The sequence below is a fragment of the Vicugna pacos genome, chromosome 8 (assembly GCF_048564905.1).
Source record: "Vicugna pacos chromosome 8, VicPac4, whole genome shotgun sequence".
NCBI classification, from domain to species: Eukaryota; Metazoa; Chordata; class Mammalia; order Artiodactyla; family Camelidae; genus Vicugna; species Vicugna pacos.
The window spans coordinates 19,437,974-19,451,021 of record NC_132994.1 but is presented as its reverse complement, the minus strand read 5'-3'; the positions used below and the strand labels follow the sequence as shown (position 1 = coordinate 19,451,021).

Genomic DNA, 13,048 nt, shown 5'->3' with positions numbered 1-13,048 from the left:
GGCTTTTTTCACACTCTTTCTCTCATGAGTGTATACTGTGGTGTTTCCCAGAAGCTGCATGAGGGATATTATGATCGACTGCAGACAGAAAGAGAGATGAGAATTCCTCTGTCTTCTTGTAAGACAGTAAGGAGATTTGCAAAAAAATGTAAAACAAAGAAACTCTTTCACTCAATTTTTGTTTTGAAAGATTTTTTTTAACAAAACAATGTTATTTGTTACCACAAAATGGACTTATTTTTAAATGAATATCTTAAGTGTTTTTTTATCAATTTTGTTTTCAAATATGGTAACTATTGGTAGATATAAATTCACACAAACAAAGCTCTTTATGGGTCTCTGAATATTTAAATAAAAGGGTCCTTTGACCAAAAAGGCCTGAGAACCACTGTCCTGAGCTAAACTTAGACTCAGATGAGTCTGATAAAGGGAAGCCACTCATGCTTGCTGCTCATCTGCTTTATCGACGCTTAGGACACAGTTCCAGAAGCAGCCTGAAATTCACCTTCCGAAGCATTTGTGAACCACGCCACATCAAATGAGAAGTAACACTCAGTTTACCCAAAGGCAAAATCATCAGAAAAATTCCCTGCATAGACCATGTTATTAGCCAGTGAAAACACCTTTGCATGGCTAACAGCCTTTCTCAGAGAACCATACCGTCTACCAAGTAGGCCATCACTGATCTTTTCTACTTCACAGAGATCAGGGAATATTGATCTTAAGGCCCTGGAAAGCAATATTCTCTTAGTACTGCATCAAAATCCATGGTCAGCTACGGTGCCAAGGCAAGGGGATTTCTTGTTTCAGACAAAAATAGTAAGGCTATTTCTGTAGCTACAGGTCAACCGAACAGCATGCAGGCAACTTTACGCATATTCCAAAGCTTTTTCTTTGTGTTGAAAATAAGGTTTAGCGTGAACAACCATGCAAAAAAACAAAAAACACTTCCAAAAAAATGTCATCTGGTTTATTTGCTATCCAACATGGGTGTGAAAAAACTTGCTTAAGTCATTTTTTAAATGTAAACACTAAAGAAGAACTACATAGGAAAATGCTCCACAAGAGAGCTCTATCCCTGGGCTCTGGAAGATAAATGACAGGTGGGTTAAAGACACAGTAGTCTGTGTGCTGGGGGACACTCCACCCTACAAGACTTGATGATTCTAAAATGGTTGAGCATAAGGCTGGCTGTCCATCAAACTGCCAGACACCGAAAAGCCAGGGAACTGATGGATTCTAACACTTAGATAGCACCCTGGCCTTTTTGATCCATGAGGGACTCGCTTTTTTCTATCAGGATGCAGAGGAGACTCTGCGGATGATCTGTTTGCAAACAGTTGGAGAGGTGGGGCTTTTTTCCCCAAGGAGCCCCGGACTCGCATCTGTGTCAGGGGCTCGATAGATTTCCAGAGCCCACTGAGAAGGACCAACTCCACAGGCAAGGGGGTGATTGTCTTGTGCACGACAAAGATTTCCAGAAACTGCTAGTTATATCAGGCATGTTTTTAAAACCTAAATGGAATAAAGGTCACGAAGAACCGTGGACTGGCTGGGACTGGGCTACAGGATGCAGCAGGCTGGGGTCCAGAATATCCCTCTGGCTTCCTGAGATTGTCTTCTTGCAACATGAGCCAGAATAAGGTGGAAAACTAATCAGTGTTTTCTGTAATGTCACACAGACTAGCTCCAACTGGGAAATGACCTAAATGTCCAACATTAAGGAAATGGTTTAATATTGGACAGTGACCAAAAGAGAATACTATGCTTCCATTACGATGAATAATTGTGAAGACTGCAGAACACTTTTCTCTTATGGTTAGAATAAAGGACAGAACACAAAAGGGGAGCATACACTGTAGGCACAATTATATAAAAATTGTGTGTCTGTGCAAACACTGTATGATCTCATATACTGAACCTAAAATGAAAAAAAAAATCAAACTTGTAGAGAAAACACTGGTGGTTGCCAGAGGCAGAGGGTGATGAATGGGTAAAATGGGTGAAAAGGGTCAAATGATAAAAGCTTCTAGTCATAAAATAAATGTCCTGAGGATGTAATGTACAGAAAGGTGACTATAGTTAATACTATACTGTATATTTGAAAGTTGCTAAGAGAGTAAATCTTAAAAGTTCTTATCACAAGAAAAAATTTTCTAACTTTTTGGTGACAGATGTTAACTAAACTTATTGTGATCACTTTGCAATATATATATAGAATCATTATGCTGTACACTTGAAATATAAGGTTACATGTCCAGTATATCCCAATAAATTTTAAAAATTATGTCTGTGGAAGGTAACATAAAAAGTTATTTCAGAGTGCTGAAGTTATAAATAACAAATTATCACTATTGAATTTCTTGGTTACCTAGATCACTTCAACCTGAGCTCAAATAAGGTATCAGTCATCTTAAATTGACATGATGATCAATATACCATTATTTAATAACGAAAATGATCCTGTACTCAGCTGCCTCTTGTGGACATTTACTGCTGTCTGCCCAGATGGACGCCCCCTCCCACCTTTCTCTGGGAAATGCCCCTTCTAACCACGTGGTCAAAGGGGTGCCCCCATCTTCTTAAAGCACCTGTCTTACTTGTTCAGGGCAATTACCCCAAGCCAATCATGATCTTCTACATTTTAAACTGGAACTGTTCCCTGGCTGGAAATTAAGATCCAGGAAACTGCTAGTGACAATGATGCAGCCACAGGCAGGAAACGACGCCCATTGGTGAGGAAGGGCCCACTGGGGTCTCTGGTCCTTTATCCTGGAGGCCCATGTGGATTCCCGCATTTCCCATTGCCTGGTGGGTAAGCCCATTAGTCTTCTACTTAGTTGGTTTGAACTGGCTTTAGGAGATCACAACCAGAGGAAGCCCAACGCCTCTGCAGCCCCACGTAATCAACACGACGAAAACGCAACAGATCCTACCTGGGGAGCTTTTGTGAGGAGAAGAGCAACTTCCGGATTGTTGTGGTAGCGTGCAGTCTCCAGCGGGGTCTGGCCTGCCTGAGGAAAGGCACAGGGAGGACAAGTGAGTGCGGGACACCAACCCTGCACACACACAGCCCAGCCGGGGCAGCTCTCCGGGGAGCGGGCAACCTAGCACTCAGGCACGCCCGCTCCCACGCTTGCTCAGTGAAACACAACCACATGGGACAGGGCCCTGCTCTCGAGCCTGAGCCCAGCCAATGAGGGCGCCCAGTCACACCTGAGGACTCAGCAACAGAGGGTTAAGTGCTAACAGGTGAGCAGTAAGCAATCTAGGAGGCAAAGGTCTGGGGCACCGCTCACCAAGGCAGGCTCCTGGAAGAGATGTGGGAGGTTAAAAATAAAATCAGACAGGGTCAAGGTAGAACATCTCACTTGAGGAAACACAAAGGATCATAAAGTCCAGCCAAGCAATGCGTTTTCCCTGGAGAACAGTGGAGATGACACCTGGAGGGGCTCAGAGTCTCGGCAACTGGATTGTGAAAAACAATTAGGAAGCTCTGGCCACAGCGGAGGCTCTAGAGAGAGTAAGCCAAAAACCCGAAGCTGGGAACAGTGGGATTCAAAGGAAGGGAAAATGCTCGAGGCATCACCCACTCCAGGTACTAGAGCTGGGGGTGGAGACAGAGGTGGGAGACTAGATACGGAAGCCTTTCCCAGCGTTAACACCGCAGACTCTCCACACGGTCGGCTCTGAGTCTGTTTCAGGAGCGCAGAGACCACAGGCCAGCCTCAAGGGAGAGGGGGCACCTGAGCTGGCGCCTGCTATGGGATCTGGGAGGGAGAGAGACACAGAGAAAAAAGGAAGGAGATACGATGGTTTTGGAGAAAACAGAGTTTTGAGGAAGATTAATTTGGAGGTCATTTCTTTGAGGACCCCCACATCTGTTTACCAGCCTGAAACTCACTTTCAGTAACGTCCACTTGCCAGTTTACTTGGGTGCCCTGACCCCTTTCGTGCCAGGATGTGCTCACTGAACTGTCTGAAGATGAGTCCTCAGGGTCTGTCAACTCACAGGGCTGCTAGGAGCAAGGGTCCTCTCAAGTCCACGCCTGCGGGCCCCAGGGTTGTGGTGTCCGCGCAGCTCCACGCTGAGCCCCGGAGTCGGCAGAAGTGGTGAGGTGGTAACAACACGCCCTGACTTGGAAAGGGGTGGGAATGGCTCTAGAAAGCACTGCTGCAGCCCCACTTACATTATTAACAATGGTTCCATCTGCTCCGGCTTCCAGTAAGATTTTAACCACCTTCTTGTGATTTAGGGCAGCAGCAATATGAAGTGCTGTGTCTCCAGCCTGAAATTAATCAGAAGAAAGCCGGCTAAAACCCATCCAGTCATGGCCCACAGCCCTCCAGCTTTTCATCCCATGGCCTGGTGGTGGCTTTTTAAAGTCAAACTGAGATTTATTTGCCTTAGACTGATAAGCGGCCCTTCGCTGAGATGTTAGGTGGTTCTTTTGAAAGATCTTGGAACTGAAAGAACTATGCACAAATACTGCATTCCTCTCACTGGGGATACCAGAAATCAGGGGACAGGATTAAATGCAGGGGGCATTTACACTAAGACTGGGCTGGTGTTGTCAAGAGTGGTGGCACCCGATGCTACAGCAGAGGCAGGATCATGGGCAGGTAGCCAGGTGCCCTGGACCATGTCCCTCTGCCCAGGCAAGGATGGGCAGGGAACCCACTGGCTTCTGAGCTAGAATGAGCAGAAGCTTCGAAGATGACTGCTTCTACAGTCCCTGGAGTAACAGCCGAGCCCTGCAGCCACCCTCGAGGACGTGTACAGGCCACTGGGAATCACCCAGCAGGCTGGGGTGTTTTCTGTCTGGGTGGAGTCACTTAACACCAGCTGTTTTCAACTTCTTACGAAATAGCCTAAGTTCTTTTTGTTGTTTAAAAAACGAACTGCTTGACTATCAGCTGTGCAACGCACAAATGCAGCTTGGGGGCCAATTCCAAATGCAGATGCTGTCTTTACTTCCCCAACAGAATGACAGCAATAAGTCAGACCAATGTGGGAGAAGTGAAGCAATTCGTTCTCTACTGGAAGGTGATCAAGAAGGCGCCCTGCTACTTTTCCTGGGCAGCATGGAAATCCAGCCACCCCAGGCCCTCCTCCCACAGTGAGCAGCAGGAGTGTTCATTTCACCTGAGTCACCTTGTTGTGTTTTGGGGGATGCTCTGGAGCCGTAGTTTCCAGTCTTGGCTGCTCAATGGGATCAGCTGAGAAGCTTTATAAGCTACTGATGCCTAGGTCCCACCCAGACATTGACTTAATTAGTCTCGGGTGTGGGCAGGGCGTGATAATTTCAGAGCTCCCAGGTGATTAAAATATGCCACCCAGGGTGAGAAGCACTGGTTTGGCGAGGGCTGTGTTGGGTCATCTAGTTCTGATGAACTAGAATCTGCTGGAAGGATGTAGAATGACAGTATTTAGCTATTTTATTAGGTCAGTGGTTCTCAATCCTGTCTGCACTCAGGCCAGGAGTTTTTTAAAAAACGAAACAATACATACCATTGCCTGGACCTCATCCCCAAATGTTCTAGTCACTTAAATCAGGGTGGGATTCAAGAATGGTATGTTTAGTTCCCCTGTTGATTCTAATATGCAGCCAGAGTCAGAAGTGACCATCACAGGGTATATTTAATTTGAATCACAATCTTTTTTTTAAAATTTCATATTTATGCACCCAAACTCAGAGAAGCCAAACAAGGCATCACTTAGATACCCATAAGTAACAAGACAACTTTTTAAAAATCCAAATGAATACTGAAAATCACACACATTTCCATAGGACGCTGTAATAGTCACAGCTTTATTTCAAAACCCCACTATAAAGCATATATCCTGATCATGTACTGAACTTCACAGAAACGAGAGACTATCAGCTCACATAAAGGTGGCAGTGCAAGGAACACAGCTCAGGAGTCACGCGACACCTAATTCCTTTGCGTATTTACCAAGTCACTCTTCCGTGTGGGTTTCCACTGAAAACAAAACCCTGCCTGGGATCTCCAGAAAATGTTCAATATGCAAACATGGTGATGTGCACTGGAATGATAAGGGCACGCTTTCTCCGGGAGGCCAGATAAGCCAGGACCATGGGAGGTGAGGGGAACACCCATGCCAAGACCAGGAGAGGGCACCCCCTCCCAACAGCCTCCCCCACCCCCGGTTTGTGCTAACACACCTGACAGCTAGCCACGAGGGAAGGGGGCTGACAGCCACAGGGAGGACACATGCACTGACCTGGTTCTTTTCATGGACAGAACAGAAAGCACTGAGGAGGAGCTTAATGATGGACAAGTGATTATAGCGCGCGGCAACGTGCAAACAGGTGTCGCCTGCCTGCGGACAGAAATCAAACTCTGAGCACAGTTTGAGCGGCTACAAAACAAAACAGAGAAGGTAACAAGAAACTCATTTAAAAGCTGGCAGACCAGCATGTACTCTTTAGAGGGTACTGGCCTGGATTATGAGCATCTCCTTTTCCACAGATGCTCACTCCATGACTCAGTCCTTTTCTGCCTGCAGCCCTGCTCTTTCCCACCACGCAGGCTCTGTTTCGGGTTTCAGATGCTGGATGCCTGCTCCCCTGGAGACCTTCATAAGCGCTAAGGCAGGCTCCGCTTAGCCAGCCCTTAATAAGACTCCATTACTCTCAGCTGCTCATTAATCCCAACCGCTCCTACAACCCCAAGGCTCTGCAATCTACTGATTAAAACCAAGAGCACTGCTTTGAAAATGAGACTTCCCCATTACAGATCCATTGTGGCTGAAAGGACCAGGGAGGCAGGGTGAGCCATAGGATTGTTAAGTGCTCTAAAAAAGTCAAGAGCATCCCATTTTAGTCGGGCCCCACTGTCCCACATGAAGCAGCGTACTCTGGGGGAACTGATGAGGAAGCAATTGCTGGGCATAGGAAAAAGCATTCAGAAAAACTCAGGATCAGGACCTTCCTTAGCAGTCACAGGCCAAACTGCTCCCGGAGGAAAAAAAAACAACAAAACTGGAGACAACATCGCAACGTTTTGCAGTGCTCCCCTAACATTACCACTCAACCTCCAGCTCTATCTAGAGATGGCAGCCCTCAGCATCACCTTCTCCCCTGGGTTAAAAGGAGCCAAGCTCAAAGCTGAGGTTCAGAGCAGGCTCAGAACCACCTTACATGAGCATGCTCCTCATCAGGGGGGCTGCAGCCAAGGTCATTTTGGAGAGACGCCTCAGTCAGATTCTCTAGGCGTGTGGCTAAGGGATGGAGTTGATCAAGGAAACACAGCTTCTGTGGAGGGAAGAGGGATGCCCACAAGACCCTTCAGGTCAGGAACCTCTATGAGCTACTGAACCATCAGCTCATCCCAAGGATGCCTCGGTAATGGATTTGTAGATGCTGGATGTGGAGTATCAGACGGCTTCCTGATACAGCATCAGCCAATATTTGCTTAGAGTACAACACTATGTGGGCAGAGGCTTCTTGAAAACATTTAGACTCATTTGCTAGACACCTGCTGTACGAAATGATAAAACAGACCAAGGCTGAGGAGTGAGGGGACAAGCATGGGAGAAAAAGTGTTTCCGCTGATTCCTCTTCCTAGCCCCTCCAGGACCCCTTAAAAATTAGCAAAAAAAATGGAATACTTTATTGATAGTCCCCACTTTTTACTTTTTCTATGCGTGAACACTCAAGCACGCTTTCAGGGCTATTTTTCGAGGGACACAAGAGCACGAGAGAAGGTGATTTTGTTCACCCACGTTATTTTTGAGGTCGGCACGGGACCCGCCCAGCAGGAGGACGCGGGTGCTCTGGGCGTGGCTGTTTTGGCAGGCCAGGTGCAGAGCCGTGTTCCCCGCCTTGGAGAGAGGCAGAGAGAAAGGAGGACACGTTAGGGACAAGCCTGTGGCAGGGTGAGACTTACAGAAGAAAGCAATGCTCACGGTCTGTTTCCCGATCGGTGGTCCAAGCTGGGGTGCTTCAGTGGCAAGAACATTTAACTGGGAGTCCAAACAGGCAGAAGAGTCACATCTGTCATAAAACCTTGCTTCTAACTCCTGGCTCTGCCACTTACTCATTGCAAGCTGCTAGGCAAGGCTCTTAATCTCAGCCTTGAATTCCTTACCTGTGAAGTGGAGCGTGACCTCTCCGTGCGGAGGCTGTGGAGAACTGATTCGGACTGCCTAGGAGAGCACCTTCTTAACAGCAAAATGCTGTGCACCTGTAGGGCGCTGTCAGTAAGTGCACCCTTTCCAATATGCTTAACAGCTGTGGCTACAACACGCTACCAATGGGGTAAGGAAAACCAAAAAAGGCCACTTTCTACACTGCAGACTAAAGGTAACAGATTTAACTAGCAAGCCTTTTTCAAACCTTGTTTTTTCTGGAAACATCAAAATTTGAACCATGGACAAGGTCCCCATATAACAGGCACTACAGTTGCATCTGTCACTACCGGTACAGATAGTGACCCTCTTGCTTTTGGACTCTACCTTCAAAGTCAAAATGACAAGTAAGGGTCAGAATCATGTCCACAGCAATCTTGCAGAAAGAACTCATAACAAGAAGAGAATTTTTTGAAACTAATGGAGTAAGGCCGGCAGTCTGCTGCTGAGCTAGAAGAGTAACCAGAAAAGCAGGCAGCATGAGCGGGTGGCAGTCTGAGGGGGCTGCGAACAGCCGGGAGGTTAAACACATTAGCTCAGTGTCTGTTTTGCTGAGCTGGGTCAGGCCTGCAGTTGTGGGGTCCAGTGCTCTCAGCCTGCCTGTTTATGGCTCCTCCCTCAGCTGGCTTACTCCTCTCTGGATTACACAGCACTCTCTCCCCAGACTCACGATGGTTTATAGTCTCCCTACCTTTGAAGAGAGGACCAAGTTTTAAAAAGTAGAGGAAAACTGCATACTGCTGGGTCACTGACTTCCCCTCTCGTAACCTTGGCTCTCACCCACCTGGGCAGAGTCTTTCTTCTTCACTGTGACCTCCAGGAACTTGGAGGAGTGTCTAAGCCTGAGAGCTGAGTCAGCTCAGTGGTTATTAACCCTTGGCTGCAGGCTGGAATCACCTGAGGGAGCCTTTCAATAGACCCGTGCACAGCTCCAACTTTGATGTTCCGGGCCCAGGGCGTGGGGCCCGGGCTGTTCAGGTTTTAGCAGTAAAAGTCCTACATTCTGGGAAGCCCCTCCATCTACAGCAAATTGAGATAGCTGGTCACCCCGGGCCTGGTCATCAGGCAGGTTTTCTCCCCCCACCTTTTTCCTAGGAAATTTTAAAGTGCAGCCAGGTAGAGAACCACTGTTAGCTTAGTCTTCCAAAACGAAGCGTCTGCCCACGTTTTAAACACTCTATTCCCTGTGACAGGGCTCAGAGCTTGGTGTAATTCTCACTGCAGAGAGAAGGTGATCTCAAAGCTGTTGGCTTCATGGGAGTCATTAAATATGTGTGGAATACATGAGTGAAATAAAAGAAATCTGATGGTTGTAGAAATATACCAGTTTACTTTGCCCATAAGAAAATATCAGTGATGCTGAAAAACATTTGAAGGAAAGAAATGAAAAGACATGGGTTAGAATATACAATTATGGCACATCCATACAATGGAATATTACTCAGCAATCACACGGGCAACAACATGGGAGACTCCAAAACCATTGTGCAAAGTGAGAGAAGTCAGAGAGAAAAGGAGGCAATGTTCAAATCTGAAATTAAAAAAATGTGACCTAGACAGATATACAGGGCAGGCATTTTCCCTACCTTGAACAACAACTACTGATTTCCCAGACAAGGGCTGCCATATTTGCTGAGTATAAAGGACCTTTCTTACACAATGGAATATTACTCAGCCTTTAAAAAGAAAGAAATCCTGTCATTTGTGACAACATGGATGAACTCAGGGAGCAATACACTAAATGAAACAAGTTAGAGAAAGACAAGTACTGTATGATCTCACTTCTAAGTGGAGTCTGGAAGAAAAAAAAGTTGAACTCATCAAAACAGTAGGAAAATGGCTGCCAGAAGCTGGGGGTTAGGGGTAGGGGAAATACAGAGAGGTTGGAAAAAGGGTATAAACTTTCGGCTGTAAGATGAATAAGTCCTGAAGATCTACTGTAGAACATGGTGACTGTAGTTGATAACACTGTGCTGTATAAGTGAAATGTGCTAAGAGTAGAACTCAAATGTCCTCACTCACACTCACAAAAAGATAAACATGTGATGTGACTGATGGGTTCATTAACTACTGGGAATTATCAAATCATCATGTTATACACTTTAACTACCAGGTGATTTTATTTGTCGGTGATACCTCAGTAAAGCTGGGGGGGGAGAAAAGAGAAGGACTTTCTAGAGGCTTCCCCAGAGGCTGTGGCTGGTGCAGAATGCAGAATCCCTCTTTTGGGATGGCACCTCACCTGTGCTTCCAAAAGCCTCTGCTGCTTTACCTAGAGAGAGAACGTGTGGCATCTCACAAAACTTTGGGGGCCCTGAGGGGGACAGGAGGGCTACGCTGCAGTGGAGGCACCCTGGCGAGTTGATGGCCCTAATTGTGCCACAAATGAATCACGTGTCTTACTCAAAGACTCCACTGGCTCCCAGCTGAGGTTTCCCTAGCCATTAACTGCGAACCACCTACTCAGAGTTGGTATAAGCTTACTAAATCATGATCCAGACCACGTACCACTTCAAAGAAATGGAGAGCCACCGGGCTGCCAGGCAGTGAGACGGGTGCAACTGGAGACGTTACAATGCGTGGCTTGCTTTTTCCTGCAAGCTTCTGGCGTGAGGGAACCATGTGAAACATTTAACCAGTAACTAGTAAACACGGCACAGCTGTGAGGGTCCACGGGGTGCTGTAGGAAACAGCCCTGGGAGGCTTTTGGGGAGGGGGAGGCTGTCGCCCTTGGGGACTGGCTGGAGGTCACCAGGCGGAAAGGAAGGGGGTGATGGGAGGGTGAGCCCACTCTGATGGTGTGGGAGGCGCACACCAAACTCTGCCAGAGAGATGACTTCAACAGAGGCTGAGGCCACCCTGGGGAGGCCTGAGAAAGCGACAGACTAGGGAGTGTCCCTGGAAGGTTTCTGAGCAGAGGAGGAGCAGGATGGAGAGAGACTAGACAAACTGGCAGTCAGTTATGAGGCTTCTGAAGTCATCCAGGGACACATTAATAGTGAGCACAGAAGGATAGGGAGGGAGGCAAGGGGGGGGTGACAGAGGAAAACGAGGAGGAGGAGATGCTGCTGTCCCTCCCCTGTCCCCATGAGGGCAGGCTGTCTCCCTTAACCACCCTGTCGTAGACCAACAGAGTTCATGGGAGGCTGGAGCCTCAGGTAGGGTCTCTTGCTCATCGAGGAGTTTCAGGCTCTCACTTCCTTTCCGCAGCCCCCAAGCCCTCGCTCTGCTCTGTGAGAAGAGTCTCCGGTGGGGAAGGCAGGCCGCGGCCGCCCTCACCTGTGAACAAGGGAATCTAGTACCTGTTGGGCCTCACCTTGTTCTTGGCAAGCACGTTGGCTCCTGCTTTAACGAGCAGCTTGGCTGATTGGCTGAAACCGTGCCAGGACGCCTCGTGCAGGGCGGTGTTCCCGTCCTGGGGAGAACACACGGGGACAGAGTGCGTGTTACCCAAGACCTGATCCATCTCATTGTAGTCAATACACCGCAGTGTATTTTAGGACACGGCCCAGGGCCTTTCTCAGCGGGGGTGTCTCACCTGAACCCGGGAAGTGGTCTGAGTGGCCAGTTTCTCCATCCTCCCGCCAATGGTACATAACAAGTACCATTCTAGGTGCGCTCTAGACTTCTGACACACAGTGGGTGACTTAAAGCATTAGGGCTTAAGCCTCTCTGGGAACCCTGGTTGAGGAGGGCTCACGTTTAACAGGAAGCCACATCAGGACGCATGGTGTGCCTTCCTCCCCGCCTCTGCCGCCCCGGGGCTGCTCTGCTCTGCTCCTGGCCCCAGAGAGAACCCTGCGAAGATCAGGCCAGTGAAGAGTCCAGCTTTGTGCTTTCCAGGGGCCCAAGGGCAGATAGGTAAATCCCACTGCTCCTTTTTCTTCCCCCAAATTTAATCTCACCCAGCTTGATCCAAAAGCCTCAGGGCCCCAAACAAGAGAACAGGCACTGAGGACAGTGATTTGTAAATAAGGCAAACAAGTGTCCTCAATAGGCGGCTTTTAAATAAAAATCAATCAATTAAACACAGCTTGCATTTGCTTAACTTACTACTAAAAAAAGAACTATTAAGTGCAATGCATTGAGTGGGGTGGGGTGGGGCCCCGAGGTAGGGGTGAGGGGAAGGGAAGCATCAAGAGAAGAGGCAGAAACACCCTCTCTGCTGTTCCGGGCCAGGCGCAGGGCGGTCAGCCAAGGGCAGTGCAGAGACAGTCTCCAGTTGTGTCCGGGCTCTGGCTAAGACATTCATTCAACACACCAAGACACAGGCCTGACTGCTGACACCCACAAGGGGAAGTCTAGGGTCTCAAAGGCCAGGGAGTTGGGGGATTCTGGGTGCTGGTAATGATCCTTGATCTAGGGGTTCACACAGAGGTGCTCAGCCAGGGCAAACTCACTGAGCTGCACACTTACTAGCTGTGCACTTTTCTGTGTTACACTTTAATGAAAGGCTGTCTAAAAAAGTAAACAGGGGTTGAACTGCACTTAATTGCAAAGTTCCATGTTTTAAGACTGACAATTTAAAAACACTGGATTAATATATGTCATTGGGATTTTTTTTCTGAAGAATTGATTTTGCTTCCTTTTTTCTTCTAATATAGTTTAAATAAATTAACTCGCTCAGTTATTAAAAAAAATTAAAAAGGAAACAGTCTGGGACACATCCCTTCCCCTATACAGGCCTCCACAGGTCATTACTTCTAGATTTTTTTTCTTCACCATCTATATTTGGTTGCCCACTGCTGCCACAGAACAGGGGGAAGGATTTAAAACAGAACAAAACAAAACAAAGCAAAAAAACACCAATATGCTGGGATATCAGATACTCTTTCAGAGGGACCCTGGGCTGATTTTGTCACGTTAAATCACAAGTGAGCAACAAGACTCAGG

At 47.4% G+C, this 13,048-nt stretch overlaps 1 protein-coding gene across 7 annotated transcripts in view; it reads right to left on the bottom strand.

Moving 5' to 3' along the window:
- Nucleotides 1-13,048, bottom strand: part of ANKRD6 (ankyrin repeat domain 6) — a 105,811-nt gene that overhangs the window by 58,987 nt on the left and 33,776 nt on the right. For 5 of the 7 annotated variants that reach the window (XR_012074837.1, XR_012074836.1, XM_015235998.3 and 2 more), the window contains exons 4-8: nucleotides 11,472-11,570; nucleotides 7,751-7,849; nucleotides 6,248-6,346; nucleotides 4,191-4,289; nucleotides 2,937-3,014 (exon numbers count right to left, since the gene is read on the bottom strand). Coding sequence is in view for 5 of the 7 variants with exons in the window: in XM_015235998.3 (XP_015091484.1) it covers nucleotides 2,937-3,014; nucleotides 4,191-4,289; nucleotides 6,248-6,346; nucleotides 7,751-7,849; nucleotides 11,472-11,570 (474 nt within the window). In the remaining 2 variants the exon portion in view is untranslated. The remainder of the gene's footprint in view (nucleotides 1-2,936; nucleotides 3,015-4,190; nucleotides 4,290-6,247; nucleotides 6,347-7,750; nucleotides 7,850-11,471; nucleotides 11,571-13,048) is intronic. The other 2 variants (XM_031680226.2, XM_031680228.2) reach the window with 2 other exon arrangements.